This window comes from Tricharina praecox, assembly GCF_024521635.1.
Source record: "Tricharina praecox strain CBS 144465 chromosome Unknown BZA05scaffold_2, whole genome shotgun sequence".
Classification (NCBI taxonomy): domain Eukaryota; kingdom Fungi; phylum Ascomycota; class Pezizomycetes; order Pezizales; family Pyronemataceae; genus Tricharina; species Tricharina praecox.
In genome coordinates, this window is record NW_026250404.1 from 200782 (window position 1) to 218809 (window position 18028).

Sequence of the window (18028 nt, forward strand, 5' to 3'; positions counted from 1 at the left end):
CCACATATAACTGCAGCACTGCGCCTCCGACCAAGCCGTACAATCTGCTTTTTTGGCCATGCGCTCTGAGTGCTTTCCAGCATGGTCTCCCGATGCCGAAGTCACCCGCTGTGGCTGCACCGATTACCGTACTAGTGTCGCGGTAATAATGTCGCACTTTTGTTTTCCATTTCCAACGCCCGACTCGTTCCTCCATGATGACGACGTGTTGGAGAAGGAGAAAGCGCAGTATTGTTGGTAGTCTCCGTTGGTATTCCGTAGGACGTAGGTCGATAAGCAGTTGCCAGTCAGCCTCCCCGCTGACATCACTGGCCACTGCCTACCCAGGCAGGCAGTCGATCGAGCTCATCCCCGTGGACATCCAGGCCTTTTCGACATCAGCACAGCATGTAGGTATGTACCGAGATCCAGGTTGTCTGGAAGGCAGTTAATGCAGTGCGTCCAGAGAAAAGAATGGTGAGAAACATACCTTCAAGTCCTCCGAGCCTCACCGGTCCTTTCACCTTCACCGGCAGGAATTCGGCGGTGTGTTACGGTGATTCCGCCCGAGCCTGTCTCGTTAACTTTAGGTGTGTTGCTTTGTCGAACAGGGTTAACTACGCGGTTCTCCGGGATGCCGAGTCTTACTCTGGAGCAGAGTAGTTGCTGGCACCAGACCGTATTCGGAAAGTAGCCGGCCGAAGCTAAGCCAAAGCCAGTCCGCAGGAGAACGGCGCCGTACGTACGGGGATAAGTCGGTAAGTACGGGACTTAGATACCGAATTGAAGGTTCGACCGAATTAAAGGTTCAGCCGTTTACTGCCAACTATGGCTGGCTTCCGAGCATGTACGGTAAGCTTAAAATAGGGATGTATGGCTGTGCAGAGTGCACGCGGCACGCCTTACCACGAATCCAGGAGATCGGTGCTGCACATGGCCAATCCTTTGCAGGCAGAGATCGGATTACGCACGACATCGATATCACAGCCTCTATGCATAACTTCAGAATGGAGTATGTGGGTATACTAGTACACTAGCGAAATTCGGTCGGAGCTTGGATTCTAGTCTCAATCTGTCACCTTTGCCGAGCCCCTCCTGTGTTCTTCCGGTGTAGCTGTTGTTTCTGCTACTACCGTAGCGGATGTTTCGTTTGACTCGGCAGAGATACGGATACGGCGGCTGGCTGGTAGGCTGTGCTTCAACGGCGCCGAGATCAATCCAGACAGCATGGAGGACGTGAAGCGGGACCTTCCGTCCTTCCGCCGATTTCTGCCCTGTCTATCCGTGTGTTACATATTCGTGTTTATTCGTCGGTGAAGTAGACATATGCACATATACTGACAGTCGAAACGACACGATTACATACCACGCACGCCAAACGACCCACTGCATGATCTCCAGCCGTCCAAGGCGATCTGGCAGTGTTTTCGTGCAGGGCCGCGTAAGCCTAGCAAGTCTGGTCCGACTCCAAGCCCTTGGGACGTGGAATGAAGAGATGTAGCGTGTAGCGTGGTGCCGCAGGCGAATCATTGGCAGCACTAGTAGTATACTCGGCATCCCGTCATCGTGACCTTTCTCACGATCCGATGCTGCGGTTGGACCCGTTATCGCCGGGAAAACAACTTGGATATCGACGAGGATGTGCTGGCGTGCTGCAAATCGTCATGAAGTGTATATACACACGGTGACACAGTAAATATGGTACATAGACGCCCCGCCAACTCGGAACATGTCGACAGAGATTAATTGGGCGGCTTAGCCCCCCCTCTAGCTCGCCCGTAGGTATTGATGTCTTGCCCAGATCTTGGAGAACGACTATCTACTATTCTAGTTAGTGCGCAATCTCATCCATGTGACATGTAGCTCGCCCATAAGGCTGGGCCCCGCCAAACCAACCTTGTCCTGACCAATCGGCAATCTGACCGGAGCACTCGGTATCCCGGAATCGGCACCTCAGAGTACCTAGAGTACGTACGCACGCTTGCCGAAATGCCGAGATGGGACTGCGCGCAGTTGCACGCGGCTTGGCCTGGCTCCCCAATCATCAATGGAGGCGGCAGTGTTAGAGAGATGCCTATCTGACGGTTGTAACCGATATGCACCAGGGGAATCCATCAGCAGAAATTCGAAATTGCTTCCGACGGGGTTCGAACGACTCTGAGAGGTGATGCCAGCGTCTTTGAGGTTCCAATAATATATGGTCGGTTCAAAGTGTTTGGAGGCAGTGTTACAGAGTGCCGATAGTTCTGGGGTCGCATTGGGGCAGCAGTGTTCGATCGGGTAGCGTCCTGTTTGAATATCAGCGTTGGTGTCGAAGCGTGGAACAGTGGTGGTACATACCGGGAGTTGTTGAACTCTTACCTCCGTTACGACAGCAACCACTTCCGCACTTCCATTCCACTCTGCAGCCCACCTCCCCAGCCTCAGCCCTCGACCGCATACTCTCACTCAAGGAGATGCCTCCGCCAAGGACAGCGGATATCTAGAACCGGACGGAACTTCGGTATACCCCCTTGTGCACACCAAGTTCCTCCAACTCGATCAATTATCCATCCACATTGCACGCGTCCGGCCGGTGGATTATGCTACCACCGGGGGCGACCAACGACTGAAGTCTGGACAATGGAACCTCACGGCATAGCTCCGGTGAAAACGCGAATCTTCGATCTCGAGAGTCGTGGTTGCAGATTGCTCGTCATGCGGATCGAGATTGAGAATGCTGGCAGTGGACGTCGCCGTGTTCTCGGAAGTATCATAGTATGTAAGTACATAACGTATCCGATGCCATTCAGGGTTGGCTCGGGTCCTCGGGATCGAAAACAGCCGAGAGCGGGGAGCAGAGGGCCACCGATTCCGACTCCGCCAAACCAGACCGTACCCGACTCGAGAAGACCCATCAAGCAGCGGGGCCGGCCCCGGAAGAGTCAGTCCATCGCTGCCACTCTGAAGATGGGTGGGTCGTAACTCCAACAAAGGAGCATGGGGAATACAGAGGTGAGCCGAGAAGTGTGGTTTCTCTCGGACCCCAAGTTTGCTGATCGTTGTCTGCCGGTGTGTACTTCTGAAGTCTAGTTGGAATTCGGCTGACGGAGGAGATGGTTGGGCTTCCTGACGAACGATAATCATGTAGTGAGAACCCAAAAACGGGCGAGGGACCAAAACGTGATCAATTGGAAAAGAATTCTCTGATGATGATAATGGTGTGGATAATGTACCAGATGTGGGTACAGATGGAGACCGATGCATGTACAAGAGACCGACCCACGAACAGTGACAACAGAAACAATTCAACGTTCAACGACCGCATCGAGTCTGCATCGGGTCCCACCTCCATGACATATAGGTCCCACCTGGTCTCAACAAGGTCTTCTCTCTCCGGTACTCATCGATGACGCCAAGCTGCATCTTCCTTCACGCCCCTCAGTAGCAGACTCGCGACCAAGATGTACTTACCCAATTGATTCAGCAAGACGAAGCATTCCAATTTCCAAGTAGAATTCCTAGTATGATATGTACACGAATCAGTAATCCGTCCGCCACTAGAGTGGCGTTCGTCTGCACTCCAAGAGTCTACGAACCTGGCTTTACCCCTATACTAAACATGGAAGTGCCGGTGGAGTTCTCTAGGGGCGATCTCCCACCGCCAACGAAACCTCGAAGCGAGCTTTATATACCCGGTACCTGCTCGGATAACTTTAACACAACCACGACGGAGCGAATCCCGCTCCGCACTCTGCATCATATCTAGGGGTATGCTTCGTCGATGAGTCGATGACTGGTGCGTCTCATCGGAACCGTGATACCTAACTACGCCGTACATACTTACGCGTGAGTTTGGACCTTTGTCGATGTCGCTTAAGTACACGTACGACACGGTATATCGATCGAGTCGGCCACTGAGGTATCGGATAGGCACAGCATTTGCACAAAATATCACCCATTCCATTGTTCGATCAGGTACTATTTTGGGGTCGATCTATCTACCTACCTGTACACACGTCACTCGCGACCGCCGGGCAGTGGGCATTAGTGAATAGTTTGAGCGCCTACATAGCCGGAGTACTGGTGCAGGCACTTACTCACCTATGTGCTTTGCTGCCGAGCACCGGAACGTCTTGCCAGGCAACTAGACAGCTAGACAGCCAGAGGCGGTATCGCGATGATTTCTTGCTGGGGCTCGACATGGCACATGGCAGAGGTAAGTACGGCAAAAAGGGGTGGTGGTGATGATGACCCTAGGAGTGGCACCCACCACTTCATAATTTTCGAATTCAAGTATCCAGCACGGAAAAAACCCCGCGTGGTCTAGTGGTTAAGTCCACGCAATCGGCGAGGGGAGCTGAGAGAAAGGTTCCGGTTCAATGCAGGCCAAAGACCTTTCTATCCAGCTCCTGGGGTTTCCAAGCCACCCACCGAGGGTGGTGATGGCTTTTGTTTTTGTTTTTTTGGCAAGGCGGGTGGAGCACTGGATGTCACTCGGTAGGATCATGTGACACGCCTTACGCTGCTGGCTGCTGGCTGTGGAGGCGAGAATCCAATTACCTGCGATAAAACGCCTACTGACCCGGATTCGCCCAAGTAAACATTGCAACCTGTATACTATGAGGAAAAAAGTCCGATTTACATACAAGCAGAAGCCTGAATGTCTCAGCTCAGCCGCACCGACCGGGGGGTACCGGTATTTCCTACACTCCTCCTCATTCAAAGCCGTGATCGATGGCATCTCTCCACCGTCCCACCAAACAACCAGATCCTCTCAAGACTCACAGAGCATTCGTTTCGGGGAAGAAACACCGCCGGCAAACCCGCGGAAACAAAACGGAAACAAAACAGAAACAGAAACAGACACGGTAACAAAAACAGAAACGGTAACAAAAACAGAAACGATAGAACCAAGCCCCTGCATACACGCAATATTTACAAAAAAAAAGTAGGGTTCGAGTTGTCGGTTGTGCGCTGTCGATCGTGGATGCCTGGACCGGACGTGGACACTGCTCGAGCCTCGAGCGGAACCGAGTGGATTATCCCCCGACGAAGCCACGCAATCCGCAAGGCTCGCCAATAGTTAACATGACTGCGGAGTTGGCAGGACTCAAGGAGTGGGAACTTTTTCTCTGCTGGGAAAACGTCTCATCAATGTCATTGGAGCTCTGGTAGAGTATATGCCAGCCCCCCGCACTGCGTCGTGGGAGTTCCACCTGTCTTTCCCTACCGTATTGTCCTGTCCTCTCTCGACTCTCACTCGATGTTCTGTATGTACACAAGTACACATACTCAATCCATAGCTCTCTAGCAGCTGGGCGTCACTGTCTCTTTGCTGCGGTATTATCATCAGCGTAACCTGCTATCGTACGCATTGAGAGGCCCGAAACAGGGGGGTTCGAGAAAGAGAAATGAGTAAATTGTAGAAGAGCGTCATATCAGCCGGAAGCTCGAGAGAACGTAAGAGATCGCGACACAGAAAAAGTAGCGCACAGAAACAACAAGTGATCAGACTGAGATGCAGAAAGACAGACCGACAGAAGAGTGAGTAAGAGATAGATGCAGAGAGTAAGAGATAGATGCAGAGAGAAAAGAGAACAGCGACCTCCTTTTTACATAAGAGTGGCCGGAGAAAACACGTTTGGCCGACTGTATCGGGCCGGCTGGGGGCTCGACGACGATGGCAACGGACGGAAACAATCACGCAAAAAGACAACTGGTTGCTACAGGCCTCAAGTCTCTCAGTATCGAGTCTGGTGGTTGAGGCTCTACAACAATGCAGACTGAATTGTTACCGTACTCTAGAGCGTGTAATCGATCAAGTAAAACGGAGTGCTGTGCTTTCAGCCACCAAGATTGTCATTGGCGTTTCACGAATGCATCCCCTACCTACCGCCGACCGGTGGTGTAAGTACTGCTTCCCGGCCCCAGGCACAACTGAATATTCCCCAGGCACAACTGGTTGTGCCTTGGGCACACTGATCGAACAGTACCGTATATTCTACATATCCTCCCCCAGTTCCGTTCCATGTCAAGAATCAAAATCAAAAATATTCATATAGACGGTGGAGACTCCAGACGACAGGAACATCATCCGCCGTTAACCATTCCTGCCAACTGTGCACCGTCGTTCGCCGCGACCTCCTCACCTTCTTACGCACTTACCTCAGAGTCTCCGAATAGACACGATAGACACGATAGCTACGATAGCTACGATAGCTACGCTGGACTGGCAGTATGGCGCCGTTGAAGGTGAAAGCCCTATCGCACCCCAGTTCCAACTTCCCAACCCAACGGTGCCTGTGCAACCGGAAGCCTGGCGTATTGATTTGAGTCTGTACTCTACGCAGAGCATCACCGGTACGGGACGAGGCTCCAACAGAGCGGTAAGTACCAAGTGCTGGTGAGCATCGATAATCGCTCCGCTGATCTAGCTGCGCACTCAAGAACATCACGACGGATCCCGCCGGGAGCGCTCTCGCCGATCCCCACTCGCCCACAAAGGCCTACGCCGTATCTAGAAGACGGCCTGTCGTCGTGAGTGCACTTCTCCCGTGTCTTCGTTTCCGTCCGAGTTCGGAGTTGGCGACGTGCGCCAGACAGGCTGACAGTTCCGGTGGAACGGCCACAGCCTTACTACTACCGCCCGAAGTTTGGCAAAACCTACCTGCCCTGGGCACCGCTATCCCAGCGATGCAAGAACATCAACTCGATCCTGCGACGCTACGATACCGTGTTCTCGGGCGACGATGCCGCCTCCGTCGTCGTCGCCGCCGGTAGCGAGTCGCTAGCCAACAGAACCCAACCCTGGCTGTTGACGGACCCAACCGTACCAGTAACGGTGCGTACCCAACCGCGCTCCGAGTTTCCGTCCCCGCCCTCGGTCCTGGGAAAGCGGAAACGCGGGGTTCTGGGATGTGCATGGCACGGGAATTTCCGGACGGGGAAGCGGGATCACCCGTGCGCGCTCGTCGACTTCGATACGTTGAGCGAGCAGATGTTAGTTTCCGGAGGTCCTATTTGTCGCCGGGAGCTAACGCGCCCACCACAGCGCGCATGTCAAGGACGTGCACGACGACTACGTGTGTCCGTTCTGCGAGAAGCATGTCGCTTGCGATGATGAGGGCCAGTACCGATTACTGGACGATGGCTACACGATCAAACGGATCGAGGACATGGTGACTACCTCCCCGAAAGGCATGAGGTCAGTTGATCGCCCGCTGGGTCCGAGCGCAACCGCGGCGTCTAGCTAAGCTAATCGCCATGCAGAGACCACGTCCTCCGCAAGCACTGCCCCTCGTACCGGTGTCCGATGGACGACTGCACGAGTGTGCTAGGCACGTGGACGGACTTCAAGAAACATCTGAAGAAGCAGCACAACGTCAGCGATGTGAACGCCGGAGCATATAGGACGTGCCGCGGCAATAGCTCGCAAGAGCTGCTAACGTTCGTTTCCAACATCCAGACAGCCAAGGATAAGGCGGCGATCAGGGAAATTGCGTTCCCAAATGGCGCGGACGTCCCACTCTTCGACGATGCGGTCCGCCCGAGAATCGGCTGTGCGGGGTTTCCCCCTTCATCCTCCCCATGACTTTTGCTTACCCGTGTGTACACACACAGTCGCCCCGAGAGCTCCACCGTCGGGCACTCACGCCAACGCACCCGCCATCCCACGGCGCCAGCAGCCCCCACCCGAGCCTTTGGAGACTCCACACTCCAGCCCGCCACTGGCGGCTACTGCAGCACATGCACAAACGCCAGCTGACTCGGGGTTCCTCTGTGCGGGCGAATGTCCGGACGTCACAGTCGCAGCCCGGCCCGAAGACGGCGCAGAGAATTCCCGGTTCGCTAGCTTCTGCAGAACCTCCAGCGATGCTAGTTCGCAGGGTTCGATGGGTTCGCTGTTGGAATGGATACAAAATTTGCCGTCGTGTGAGCTCTCACAAACGTAGACGACGTAGAGCGGCGAGGAGGAGGAGGATGAGGAGGAGGAGGAGATGTATGAAGGGAGGAGGAGGGAGGAGGAGGAGGAGGATTATGGGGATAGGGAGGAGGAGGATGATGGGGGTGAGGAGGAGGATGAAGATGAGGGGGTTGAGGATGAGGATGAGGAGGCGGATGAGCAGGGTGAGGAGGATGATGGGGGCGAGGAGGAGGAGGAGGAGGATGAGGAGGATGAGGAGGAGGATGAGCAGGGTGAGGAGGATGGGCAGGATGAGGAGGATGAGGAGGATGAGGAGGATGATGGGGGCGAGGAGGAGGATGAGGAGGAGGATGAGTAGGGTGAGGAGGATGAGCAGGATGAGGAGGAGGAGGAGGATGAGGATGATGGGATGAGGATGAGGTGGATGAGGAGGATAAGGAGAATAAGGATGAGGATGAGGTGGATGAGAAGGAAGAAGAGGATGAGGATGAGGATGAGAAGGGGGACTAGTTCCCTCGCCACTGTTCTCCATTGTTTCTTTTTGCGGACGGAGGATGCTACCATATCATAGGGATATCTTATGGCATCATATGTTTGATTTTTTAGCTTTCTTTTGTATAGCATGAGCCTGGGATTTTGTTGGTAGCGTTTTCTGTCATGAGCGTCACATTTACGATAAAATCCGAAAAAATTAACATATTGGTCGATCTCAGCATTCTCGAGATGTCATGCTCGGTGCTTTGTTACTGCCTGTAACGAGATGCCTCCAGTACTCTCATCTCCGCCAGGCCCCGCTGGAGCGACGTGATACAACGACAAGTTCGATTGCATTATGCACATGGGCCCGCTACAGGCAACATCGGATTACAATACGCTGGCTCTCTGAGTCAACCCATCCCAACCACGAAACTCCACGATCGGGACATTTTTTTTTACCATGCCATGCCAATGCTCGTCTCGTCATCCCAATGTGACAATGTCCTCTGGTATCGTGGCTGAGTGGTAGCCTATAGGCACATACCTCCTACGTGTATATGTGTACATGGCAGCAGTGCATCTGCGTTTGCGAGCAGTGATTCGATTTGAGATGGATGTTTCAGGCTTTCAGCAACGCGGAGCACACTGAGCGATGACTTGAACGATGGAACCCCCCCCCCCCCCCCCCCCCCGGACAGCAAAGCCATATTCGAAATGATGTTGAATCTTCTAAATTTCTAATAGTATACCAATCTCACCCCCCAATCTCACCCCCCAACCGAGAGCGCCAAATCCCAAGCCCAGGCCCAAGCCCAAGCCCAATCCAAAAACAAAAACAAAAGCCCAACGATGCGTGGAGTACAATACAATGTAACACGACGCAAAAAAATCAAACCCAGAACCATGACCGACGAAGAAAGAAAACGAAGAAAAAAACAGTACAGATGACAAGTAACCCCCCCGCAATGTTAAAAGCGGTGGGGGAGGTATACGAGCGATGAAGCAAAACCGGACAGAAAGGAAAGAGAAGAGATGAACGAGGGAAATGGAAATGGAAATCGATAGTAGGTAAGAGGCTAGACCCCCTTCTCCCGCTTCGCCTTGACGAGGTACCCCAAGAGGTCGACCTTGGTGACGATGTGGAGCACCTTCAATCCCTTTCCATCCGCCGCACGCTCCGTGACCACCGCGGCGGAGTTGTGTTCAAAGAAGCGAGTGAGCGCACTGAGAGGAGTGTCCAGAGTGACCTCCTCGAACTTCCGCTTGCGTTGGGCATGGTCGTTGTCCGTCTTGACGGAGCCAATCTCGGTGCTGTCGGTGACGATTTCCTTCAGCTTGGTGAAGTTGAACATGATGTCGCGAACGGGGGTGTCCGGGGTAGCCCAACCGCGCGAGATGTGAGAGAGAAGGTTCCCGAGCGTCACCAGGCCGACGAGACGCTTCGAGTTGCTATCCGAGAGGACGGGGAGCTGGTCGAACGACTTTTCGCGCATGATTTCCATGGCTTGCTCTGCGGTGCTGGTGGTCTCGACGCCGACTACGGGCTTGAGGTTCAGATCGCGGATCTTGGCTTCCTCGCTGGGGGCTGTCGACGCCACAAAGTCGTTGTTCTCCATCCAGGTGTCGTCAACGAACTTTGTGAGGTAGTTACGAACCGAGTCGGGGAAGACAATGACGATAGTCTTGTCGGGGTGGTTCAGTTCGGGGTTGGATTTCAACAACGCTTCGACCATTGCAGCGAAGGCGGATCCAGACGATCCACCGCAGAGCAGACCCTCCTCCTTAATCAGCCGACGTGCATAGGTGAAAGAGCTGCGGTCGTCGGTTTTGATCCAGGTGTCGACAATCTCCTGGTCCAGCACATCTGGGATGAAATCATAGCCGATACCCTCGACCTTGTAGCCCTCATGGGAATCATTCAACGCCTGCGGGAGCGCGAGGATGGATCCAATCGGATCGGCGGCGATGATCTTGACGTTGGGATTGTGTTTCCTGAGACCACGCGCAATACCAGTGATGGTTCCACCGGTTCCAGCGCCGGCAACGATCGCGTCGATTTTCCCCTCCACCTGCGTCCAGATCTCCTCAGCAGTTCCCAGCTCGTGTGCGAGCGGGTTGTTCTCATTGCCGTACTGGTCGAGGATGTGGGAGTCGGGGATCTCCTGCTGCAGGCGCTTCGCGACCCCTATATGTGATTCCGGAGCGTCGAAGGCGGCCTCGGTGGGTGTTCGGACGATTTCTGCGCCGAGAGCACGAAGCACCGAGACCTTCTCCGCCGACATCTTTTCAGGCAGCGTGATGATGCACCGGTAGCCCTTCACGGCGGCCACGAGCGCGAGGCCGATTCCACTGTGAGATCTGTGAGCATTGGAACGCGGGGTGGCGGTGATGGTGATGGCGCATACGTGTTGCCACTAGTGGGTTCGATCAGCGTGTCTCCCGGCTTGATTCTCCCCTCGCGCTCCGCTTCCTCAATCATGCGCCGCGCGATGCGGTCCTTGACTGAGCCGCCGGCATTGAAGAACTCGAGCTTGCCGTAGACTTTGGCTTTGATCCCGAGGGATTGCGGGACGCGGTTCAGGCGCACGAGGGGTGTTCCGCCGATGTGCTCGATGATGTTGTCGTACGCTGCGGGGGTGTTCGGAGGTGCCATGGCGAGTCGATTGGGTCAATATTCAATGGAAAGGGGAAGTGGGGAGGGATGGCAGCTTAAATGTTACTCGGAGAAAGAACGCAGAAAAAATAATTCGTGAAAGATTTGCGAAAGATTCGAGGTGGAGAGGCAAACCCGTGATATGGTGCAATGAGATGGTGGTGGGGGTGCGAGGTATGTAAGGTGTCACACCCATGGGGGTTCTTGATTTAGCTGGGTTGGGCTTTGGGCTTTGGGCTTCCCCGGTGGTAGCCGCCACTAGTTAGCTCTCGACCCTGCGCCTGTGGCTCGCCACCGCGTGATGCTTCGCCGCATCTACTCTGCGGTTTCGGACTGGCGATTATGCACTTTTCATCCAAGTCACATCTAATAGTGTGCAATTCACATGAAAGATTATGCAGTAGCGGTGGGATAATACCTCCTGGTTGGATGGTGACAGAATCCGGAGTATCGTCGCTACTTAGCTACAGCCACGGAGCCGAAGCGCCAAGAGTCAACCGGGCCGATACCTAGATAGCATCTCCCGCAGTAGGGTTGTGCAGACACGAAAGTGGGTGCAAGTGTGTGCTTTCTTAGAGCAGTTGTTGCGCATTCAATCCACGCTGAATAGGTGCCCCAGAGCCGGATACTGGTAGCAGGGGCCGGTATTCTGCTCCAAGTGGAGACAAAGTGCTGTTTTTCCAGCTTTATCCGTACTTTTGCACTTATCTGTGGTATTACCAGCACTGGATAGCGCCCATATCTACGTTACTCGTTCACTATGATCCAATGGATTTACGTCCATTAGCAATGTAACCAGAGCACTTGTCTGTCACCGATCCATTCTTCGTTCACGGACCGGTCACTCACTCACCGATCTTTGTGCGAATGGATGTTCCTATTGTGCAATGTACAGTCCTTTGACAGCCTCTCTACATGGTAGTTATCCTCGACGCCTCCTCTTGCTTCATCCCTAGGACATGAGGGCCTAGCAAATCACCGGATCGTGACAGTGAACTGTGACAGGGAATCACCAAAACCTATAAGCACCCGTCCATCCGTCCGTCACTCGCCGACAGCCAGCGGACGAAGTCGCGATCATCCAGGGTTCAGTGAACAAGTCATAAAGCCCAAAGTAAAGTGGCCTACAATGAACGGATTGGCGGGGTCCCGACCAAGGGGAAAAAGCATATATGTAGCGGGGTAGTCAGCACCTAGTGCATTAATGAACGTTTCTTTCGTCCGCTTGGGAAGCTCACTGGGTACATTCCTATCTTCTGGCTAGAGATTCCGGATTCCGCCCACCTAATGGGTAGCATGTCGCCGGGTTCGGATGAGCATCATTCGTCGACTGCGCATGCGCATGCGCGGGATATCACTCGTGGGGCCCTGCATATCTACGAATATGAAAAGCTCGAGACATCGCGGCTTAGCTACTCGTGCGGCCGAGTATCGGCTTGGTATGTAGACCCATCGATCCATCGGGCGAGAGTACCTAGACGCTGCCGCCGCCGCCGCACAGACGGACGATCCGCAGGACGTGCAGGGCTTGTTCGGTGAGCCATACGGTTGGTTCGCTACCGAGAGCACCTAGCTAGCGTATGTAAAAGCGAGGATAGTTCAGGGCAGGCTTCTCGACAGACTACAGTTCATCCCGGATATGAGTGCGGCCAAGCCGGGTGCTCACAGTTCACTCACTCACTCACTCGCTCGTCCGTCCGTCCGTCCGTCCGTCCACACCGTCGTGTCTTGTCAGTTCAGCTCTGATCATTGAGGCGTGTGTGTGGACTGCGGAAGGCGATGGGTCGTTGGACATCATCCGGAGTTTTCGACTTCGCTGCAGCTCGAGTCTCAGACTCTCAGTCACTTCGGATGGTCGAGTCGAGTCCTGCTTCTGGTGGCTGGAGTTGATATTTCTGATGGTGATGATGGGGATCGGCATTCCCATGCCTTCGCACGATCCACCGCCGTTGGCGTCACTGGCAATGGTTCGATCCATTGGATGTCTCTATCCATGATTCCATGTGCCCAAGGGTATATTTCCACCCAGCTCACTGATCAAGCTTTGGTATCTACGGGCCCGTTTGGATACGCTCAGTTTTTCAAAAAACCGAAAAGAAAAAAAACCGAAACCATGCGGCCCCAGTGCGGCGACGAAACGGGAACTCACCTCTAGAGGTCAGTAGGATGTAGGTCAGTTTCTTCACCGCCACTCAGTACCGCATTAACTTCAACCCTGGACCCCCCCTTCCGACAGCGAGGCTACAATGTGTCTACTACCTATTAAAGTTCCAGTGAAGCCTAGGTATTAGGTATTCAGACTTATGGCCAAGTATGTACCGGTATACTGAGAACTGCCAAAGTTCACACACTCTGTCCACCTCAAGGTTTTCCAGAAACTGAAACTGAAACTGGCCAGTATTCGGTGTCCCTGACTCCCGGTGGGGAACTGAATTTGGCTCTAAAACTGGAAGTCTGGAGCTGAAAAGTGAGCATATCCAAACGGGCCCTAAGATCACGCAACAGCACCCGTCATCCACGTAAAGACACATACGGCACTTCACGATCCACAGAATCGGCACATAATCGGTATTCGCACCTACTATAAGTAGTCCTCTATGTTATGCTACGGCACCTATGGCATATGCTCGCCACATCCACATCCGCGGAACCAAGCGCCCCCCCCCCATGCACCCAAGCACCTAAGCAGCACCCACCGGTAATAAAGTAACGCCTGCCCGGAAGACGAAAAGCAAGAAAGCAAGAAAGAGAAAAAAAAGCAGACCTAGACGCCGCCGCCGCCCCCAAGTTGAAGAAAAAGCGTATATAGCAAAGGTACCATACGCCGGAAAACAAACCAAACAATGATGCCCCCGCAAGAGCCCAACCCCCCATAACACAGTAAAAAACCACCTGATTCCAGAATATACCCCCATCCTTAAACGCCCCCTAAAAAACCGACTTTCCCTAACCAGGCTGTTCAATCATAGGATACGAGTACATATTGTGACCCAGAAATGAACAGAAGAGGGAAGAAAGAAGAAAGAAAGGAAAGGAAACGCCACAAGTAATATCGCACCGAAGTTTTCTCCACCATCCGTCAAGCCATCCTCGAGATCAGTCACGCATGCTGTAGCGAATGTTACCATCACAAACGCTGCATCACCTTCTCTACCTCTTTCTGAATGGTCTCTTGCCACTGCTGCTTGTCCAGGATCCCATTCTCGGAAACAAGTTTGTACACGTGCCTCGAGATTGCTCTGTTGTTCTCGGTGTAACTCTCCTTGTTGATCTTAGCCGGATACAGCGGCTTTAGAACTGCTGACACCATCTTGACGATATCGGCTTTGTTCTCCTTAGTGATGTTGAATCTTGGCTTCTTCTGATCTGAATCCGACGTCGATGATTCTCTAGTCCGAGAAGGTCCAGGTGAAAGCGAGTCTTGACGACCGCCGTTAGTCGACCTGATTTCAGGTGAATGCATGCGGCTCACTGGTGGCGATTTTGGCGCCGGCGCAATTTCCCATGGTCTCTTCCTTTCAGCCCTCAGGGGGGAATGTGCTGGTGTCCTGGGTGTCCTGGGTGTCCTGGCAGCCTGCGGTGATAATGGCGAAAAGGTGTTTCGTCCCCGCGAAACCCCATCGGGAGAGGTCGGACGACTCACCGGCGGAGAAGTGGGCGGGTACGCTGCAGGTGGCGAGCGAGAACGCGACATGGCGCTGGTGACACTGGAACGATCCGGAGAGATGGGGCGCATCCTTGTGAGATCCCTTCCAGTAACGTCGGCGGCAGATACTATCGGCACATCCTGAAACCTTCCAATTCCTTCCAAGATGGAGGTGAAGATCCCTCCCGATGACGGAGAACCGGCATCACTCGCGGCCGCTGAACCTGGCTCGGCATTCCTAGAGGATTCTCCATTGTTGGTCTGAGTGTTTATGGCCGGAAGCTGAGAGTCCCTCTTGGTCCTAGGCCTCTTGAACTTTCTTCCATCATTCGCACGTCTCGACGTGTCCACGCCGATCCGAGTGAGCAGTGCTTCCTCGGAAGCGGGACTCCTGCTTCGCTTATTGGGGTTGCTCTCCATGTTCTCGGCAAGTTCCATCATCTTCCACGAGTCGCTCTCTTCCTTGCTCATCTGGTGCTCCAGATGCGGGAAGGTAGTCCTCGGTCTGGACGTTCGTGTTCTCCACGCGGCGTGCGACTCATCGAATGACTCGTTGAATGCATTGCGTCCCGCCCGTCTTGTTTGAACTTCAGCAGCAGCACGGCGCCTGAGCATACGTTGCTCACGCAAGCGCTGGCGATTATTGAGGGCAGCCTCCCTCTCATAGTAGTCGTCATAATACTCCTCCTGTTCGGCGGAGTCGGCGAACTGCGGGCGAAATAGATCGGCGTCGAGGTGAGACCATGCGTCCGCCCAGATTCTCTGCTCCCGGGCAACATCCAACGCCATGAAATGATCGTAAGCGAGTCCTACTTCGTTACGACCTTCCTCTTCCTCTACTTCGGTGAAAATCTGGTCACCCTGTTCGGCAACCCTCTGGATTTTGTCTGCGACTTTGTAGGAGGTAAGGATCGGACCTACAGAATCGTTCATCGGATTAGCGCCCGCACAACTCGAGGCCCCCGGAGAACCACGCAAGCGATAAAGAGACACGTACCTGTCATAAAAGCGAGAACATTGACATCGTTGAAGTTGAGGCGGCATATCGGGCAGGAATTCGCGATTTCGGTCCAAGGCTTAAGACACTCGTTGTGCATCAAGTGCGAACACGGAACTAGCTGTGCAACTGGCTCGGATTCGCCCGTCAGCGGCACACTGTCGAACGGAAGACTGCTCAAGCAGAATATGCAATCCACAGCCGTCTCCTCGGCAACAACCGCCGGAGGTGTTATGGGGTCGTCGGCAGGTGGCGAGGGTGTTATGGGATCGTCTGCAGGTGGCATGGGAGCTGTCGATGACGTCGGGGGTACGGGCATAGCGCGGTCCGAAGCGTCGGGGGCGTCGGAGGAGTCGGAGGAGGCGGTAGGCGAGGTACACATGTCGAGAATTCGCGAGGACCACAAAAACGAGTAGATTGAAAGAGATAGAGTTCGTGAGGTGTCGTGCGAGTCATGGAATGGTCGAGGTTGTTGAGGACGAGAAATAGAAGGGAGAAGAAGGGAGCAAGAGAGGTGGGCGTCGCGACCTTTTAAGCGCTCCACCGCCAAGACATCGATAAGCTGAGTTCCTTACGGAGTGCTAGTTGCTAGTAGCTGAGGGGTCTGAGAAGCGATCGACACTGGTAGAGTGCACACCTTTTTCTTTTCTTTTTCTTTTTTTAAATACGACAACTCCGATGGGTGACGAGAGAAAGAAATGGTTCGGGGAATTACTCGGTATTCCCCTATGTGGATGCAGAGAAGGAGGATGATGCGCACGAATCTTCTTCTTCCTCGTCTCGTGCTTCGGCTTCAAACGCGCTCATCGAATCCGCCCAAGCAGAGGGGAAATCGTGAGTGATCGTTTCCGACCCGCACCCGTGGTAAAGTGCTATGGTAATTAGAGCACCCGACGGGCGAGGCGGTCATGGCCACAGCTCAACAAGGGACAGCACGGCCACAACCCACGAGAGAGTTGACTACGGTGACTATGGCAGCTGAGCAGCTCACTAGCTAGGTGGAGTAGCTATGCGTCAACCTCCACGTATACCGCTGTGGAGTATGTAATCTAGAGTTCCTATGGACATGTTTGATCCTCCCCCTCACAGATAACCACCATCACACGCACTCCATAAATCCATCATGCACCTCGCAATTCATCCGGAATGCGGGGAAAGCCACATGTGCAGCATTAGTTAGCACCGCTTGGGGGTGCTGAGCGAGCGAGCGAGGCTGCAACGCCGACGCCGCGACGGAGGTTCTGCGAATCCGGCCCCTGCATCCTACGTCTCTTTGTAGGACAATTTCATGTCGCTGTGGTTGGTGGCTGGATTTCGGGGCGCATCGCGACATTCGCTCGTCCTTTTGGATACATAATTTGTCCATGCCCCGTGGCCTGTGGCTGTACAACAAGATGAGGTACCGCTATCTACTGCAGGGGAGCGTGGTTAGACGCAACCTACCTATTCGAAGATGCTAGCGTTGGACTAGGACATGTGGCTTAGTCTCTGTGCCACACACCCAAAAGCCTCACGCCAAGCGCCCCGGTGCCACAGTTCTTCACCAGCTCTCACTCGCTCAGGTAATCCTGCCCCGCTGAGTAGGATTTCGACTTTTGCATCGGTTTCCTTCATAACCCTGAACCTTAGAGCCTAGCTACCAGTATCGTTGCAAGAAGCACAAATGTGCCATCTCGGAATGTTGGCAGAGGCTGCAAAACTCTCGGAATTAGAGACATCGGGCGAGGTTAAAGGGGAAAGAGGGGGGCCGAGGAAATAGCCTCACGACATCGTAGTGGCCGAGACACCAGTCATGTACAATGGCACCGTCTTAGAATGATCTAGGTACGTACCACCTCGGAGCCTGACTCTGACTGCTGCGAGTCTCGGCGGATCAGATGCCACGCCACGAGAGTGTGTGTGGATAAGTCTACTAGGTAGCCATTGAGGTTGGATCTTGGAACTTTGGACGTGGTGAAAAGTTCGTCTTTGTCTTTTCCTTCTGTGCGGTAGGTAGAGGCCACCGTAAGAGTGGGAAATGTTGTACGAATCCTCATACATCTAGAGCCTGCAGCTAGTGGCTTAGACATTGATGCCGAAACTGAACTGGACGGTCGACCGAACCGTCGAGTGGATCTCTGAGTGCTCCTAAGAGAGCGCCAGATAAGAGGCGTAATCTTGCGCAGACTAGGAAGTCTAAAGAAGCGCACGCCTGTTGGGAGTTTAAGCTAGAGTACCTGGGCTCTTGTGGGCGCTGTCCAACTGGTCCATAACTGTTGGAAATATGATGAAGTTTAATGATCAATTGCCGTACCAGAGGAAGAGAGGAGAGACAGAGATGTGGGAGGTGATGCTCTGGAGTCTGGGCCGGAAGACATGGAAGATCAGTCC

The 18028-nt window shown here is 53.8% G+C and overlaps 4 protein-coding genes across 4 annotated transcripts; 1 reads left to right on the forward strand and 3 right to left on the reverse strand.

Moving 5' to 3' along the window:
• The first annotated feature begins 5762 nt into the window (after positions 1-5762).
• On the forward strand, positions 5763-8240 carry BZA05DRAFT_383921 (uncharacterized protein). Its single transcript, XM_051482264.1, has 7 exons — positions 5763-6213; positions 6312-6347; positions 6409-6498; positions 6593-6960; positions 7013-7165; positions 7231-7520; positions 7582-8240. Exons 1-7 carry the CDS (start codon positions 6199-6201, stop codon positions 7911-7913), a joined length of 1284 nt encoding a protein of 427 aa, XP_051343292.1. The 5' UTR covers positions 5763-6198; the 3' UTR covers positions 7914-8240.
• An 837-nt stretch (positions 8241-9077) lies between these two features.
• On the reverse strand, positions 9078-11200 carry BZA05DRAFT_383925 (tryptophan synthase beta subunit-like PLP-dependent enzyme). Its single transcript, XM_051482265.1, has 2 exons — positions 10768-11200; positions 9078-10711 (listed from the first exon to the last, which is right to left on the reverse strand). Exons 1-2 carry the CDS (start codon positions 11013-11015, stop codon positions 9439-9441), a joined length of 1521 nt encoding a protein of 506 aa, XP_051343293.1. The 5' UTR covers positions 11016-11200; the 3' UTR covers positions 9078-9438.
• A 2362-nt stretch (positions 11201-13562) lies between these two features.
• Positions 13563-14015, reverse strand: BZA05DRAFT_99206 (uncharacterized protein). The gene has a single exon (XM_051488871.1). The coding sequence runs from the start codon at positions 13887-13889 to the stop codon at positions 13611-13613; it is 279 nt and encodes a 92-aa protein (XP_051343294.1). The 5' UTR covers positions 13890-14015; the 3' UTR covers positions 13563-13610.
• Positions 14016-14142: 127 nt separating this feature from the next.
• On the reverse strand, positions 14143-16253 carry BZA05DRAFT_433015 (uncharacterized protein; the record flags this gene model as incomplete). The annotated part of the gene is made up of 3 exons (XM_051486243.1): positions 15659-16253; positions 14659-15578; positions 14143-14589 (listed from the first exon to the last, which is right to left on the reverse strand). Exons 1-3 carry the CDS (start codon positions 16038-16040, stop codon positions 14143-14145), a joined length of 1749 nt encoding a protein of 582 aa, XP_051343295.1. The 5' UTR covers positions 16041-16253.
• Positions 16254-18028: the final 1775 nt, after the last annotated feature.

Coding starts and splice junctions, on each gene's coding strand:
- BZA05DRAFT_383921 (XM_051482264.1), top strand. Junction 6,348..6,408: donor GACGAGGCTCCAACAGAGCG/GTAAGTACCAAG, acceptor TGCGCACTCAAG/AACATCACGACGGATCCCGC. Junction 7,166..7,230: donor ACCTCCCCGAAAGGCATGAG/GTCAGTTGATCG, acceptor ATCGCCATGCAG/AGACCACGTCCTCCGCAAGC.
- BZA05DRAFT_383925 (XM_051482265.1), bottom strand. CDS start 11,015: ATGGCACCTCCGAACACCCCCGCAGCGTACGACAACATCATCGAGCAC. Junction 10,712..10,767: donor GAACCCACTAGTGGCAACAC/GTATGCGCCATC, acceptor CAGATCTCACAG/TGGAATCGGCCTCGCGCTCG.
- BZA05DRAFT_99206 (XM_051488871.1), bottom strand. CDS start 13,889: ATGGGGGGTTGGGCTCTTGCGGGGGCATCATTGTTTGGTTTGTTTTCC.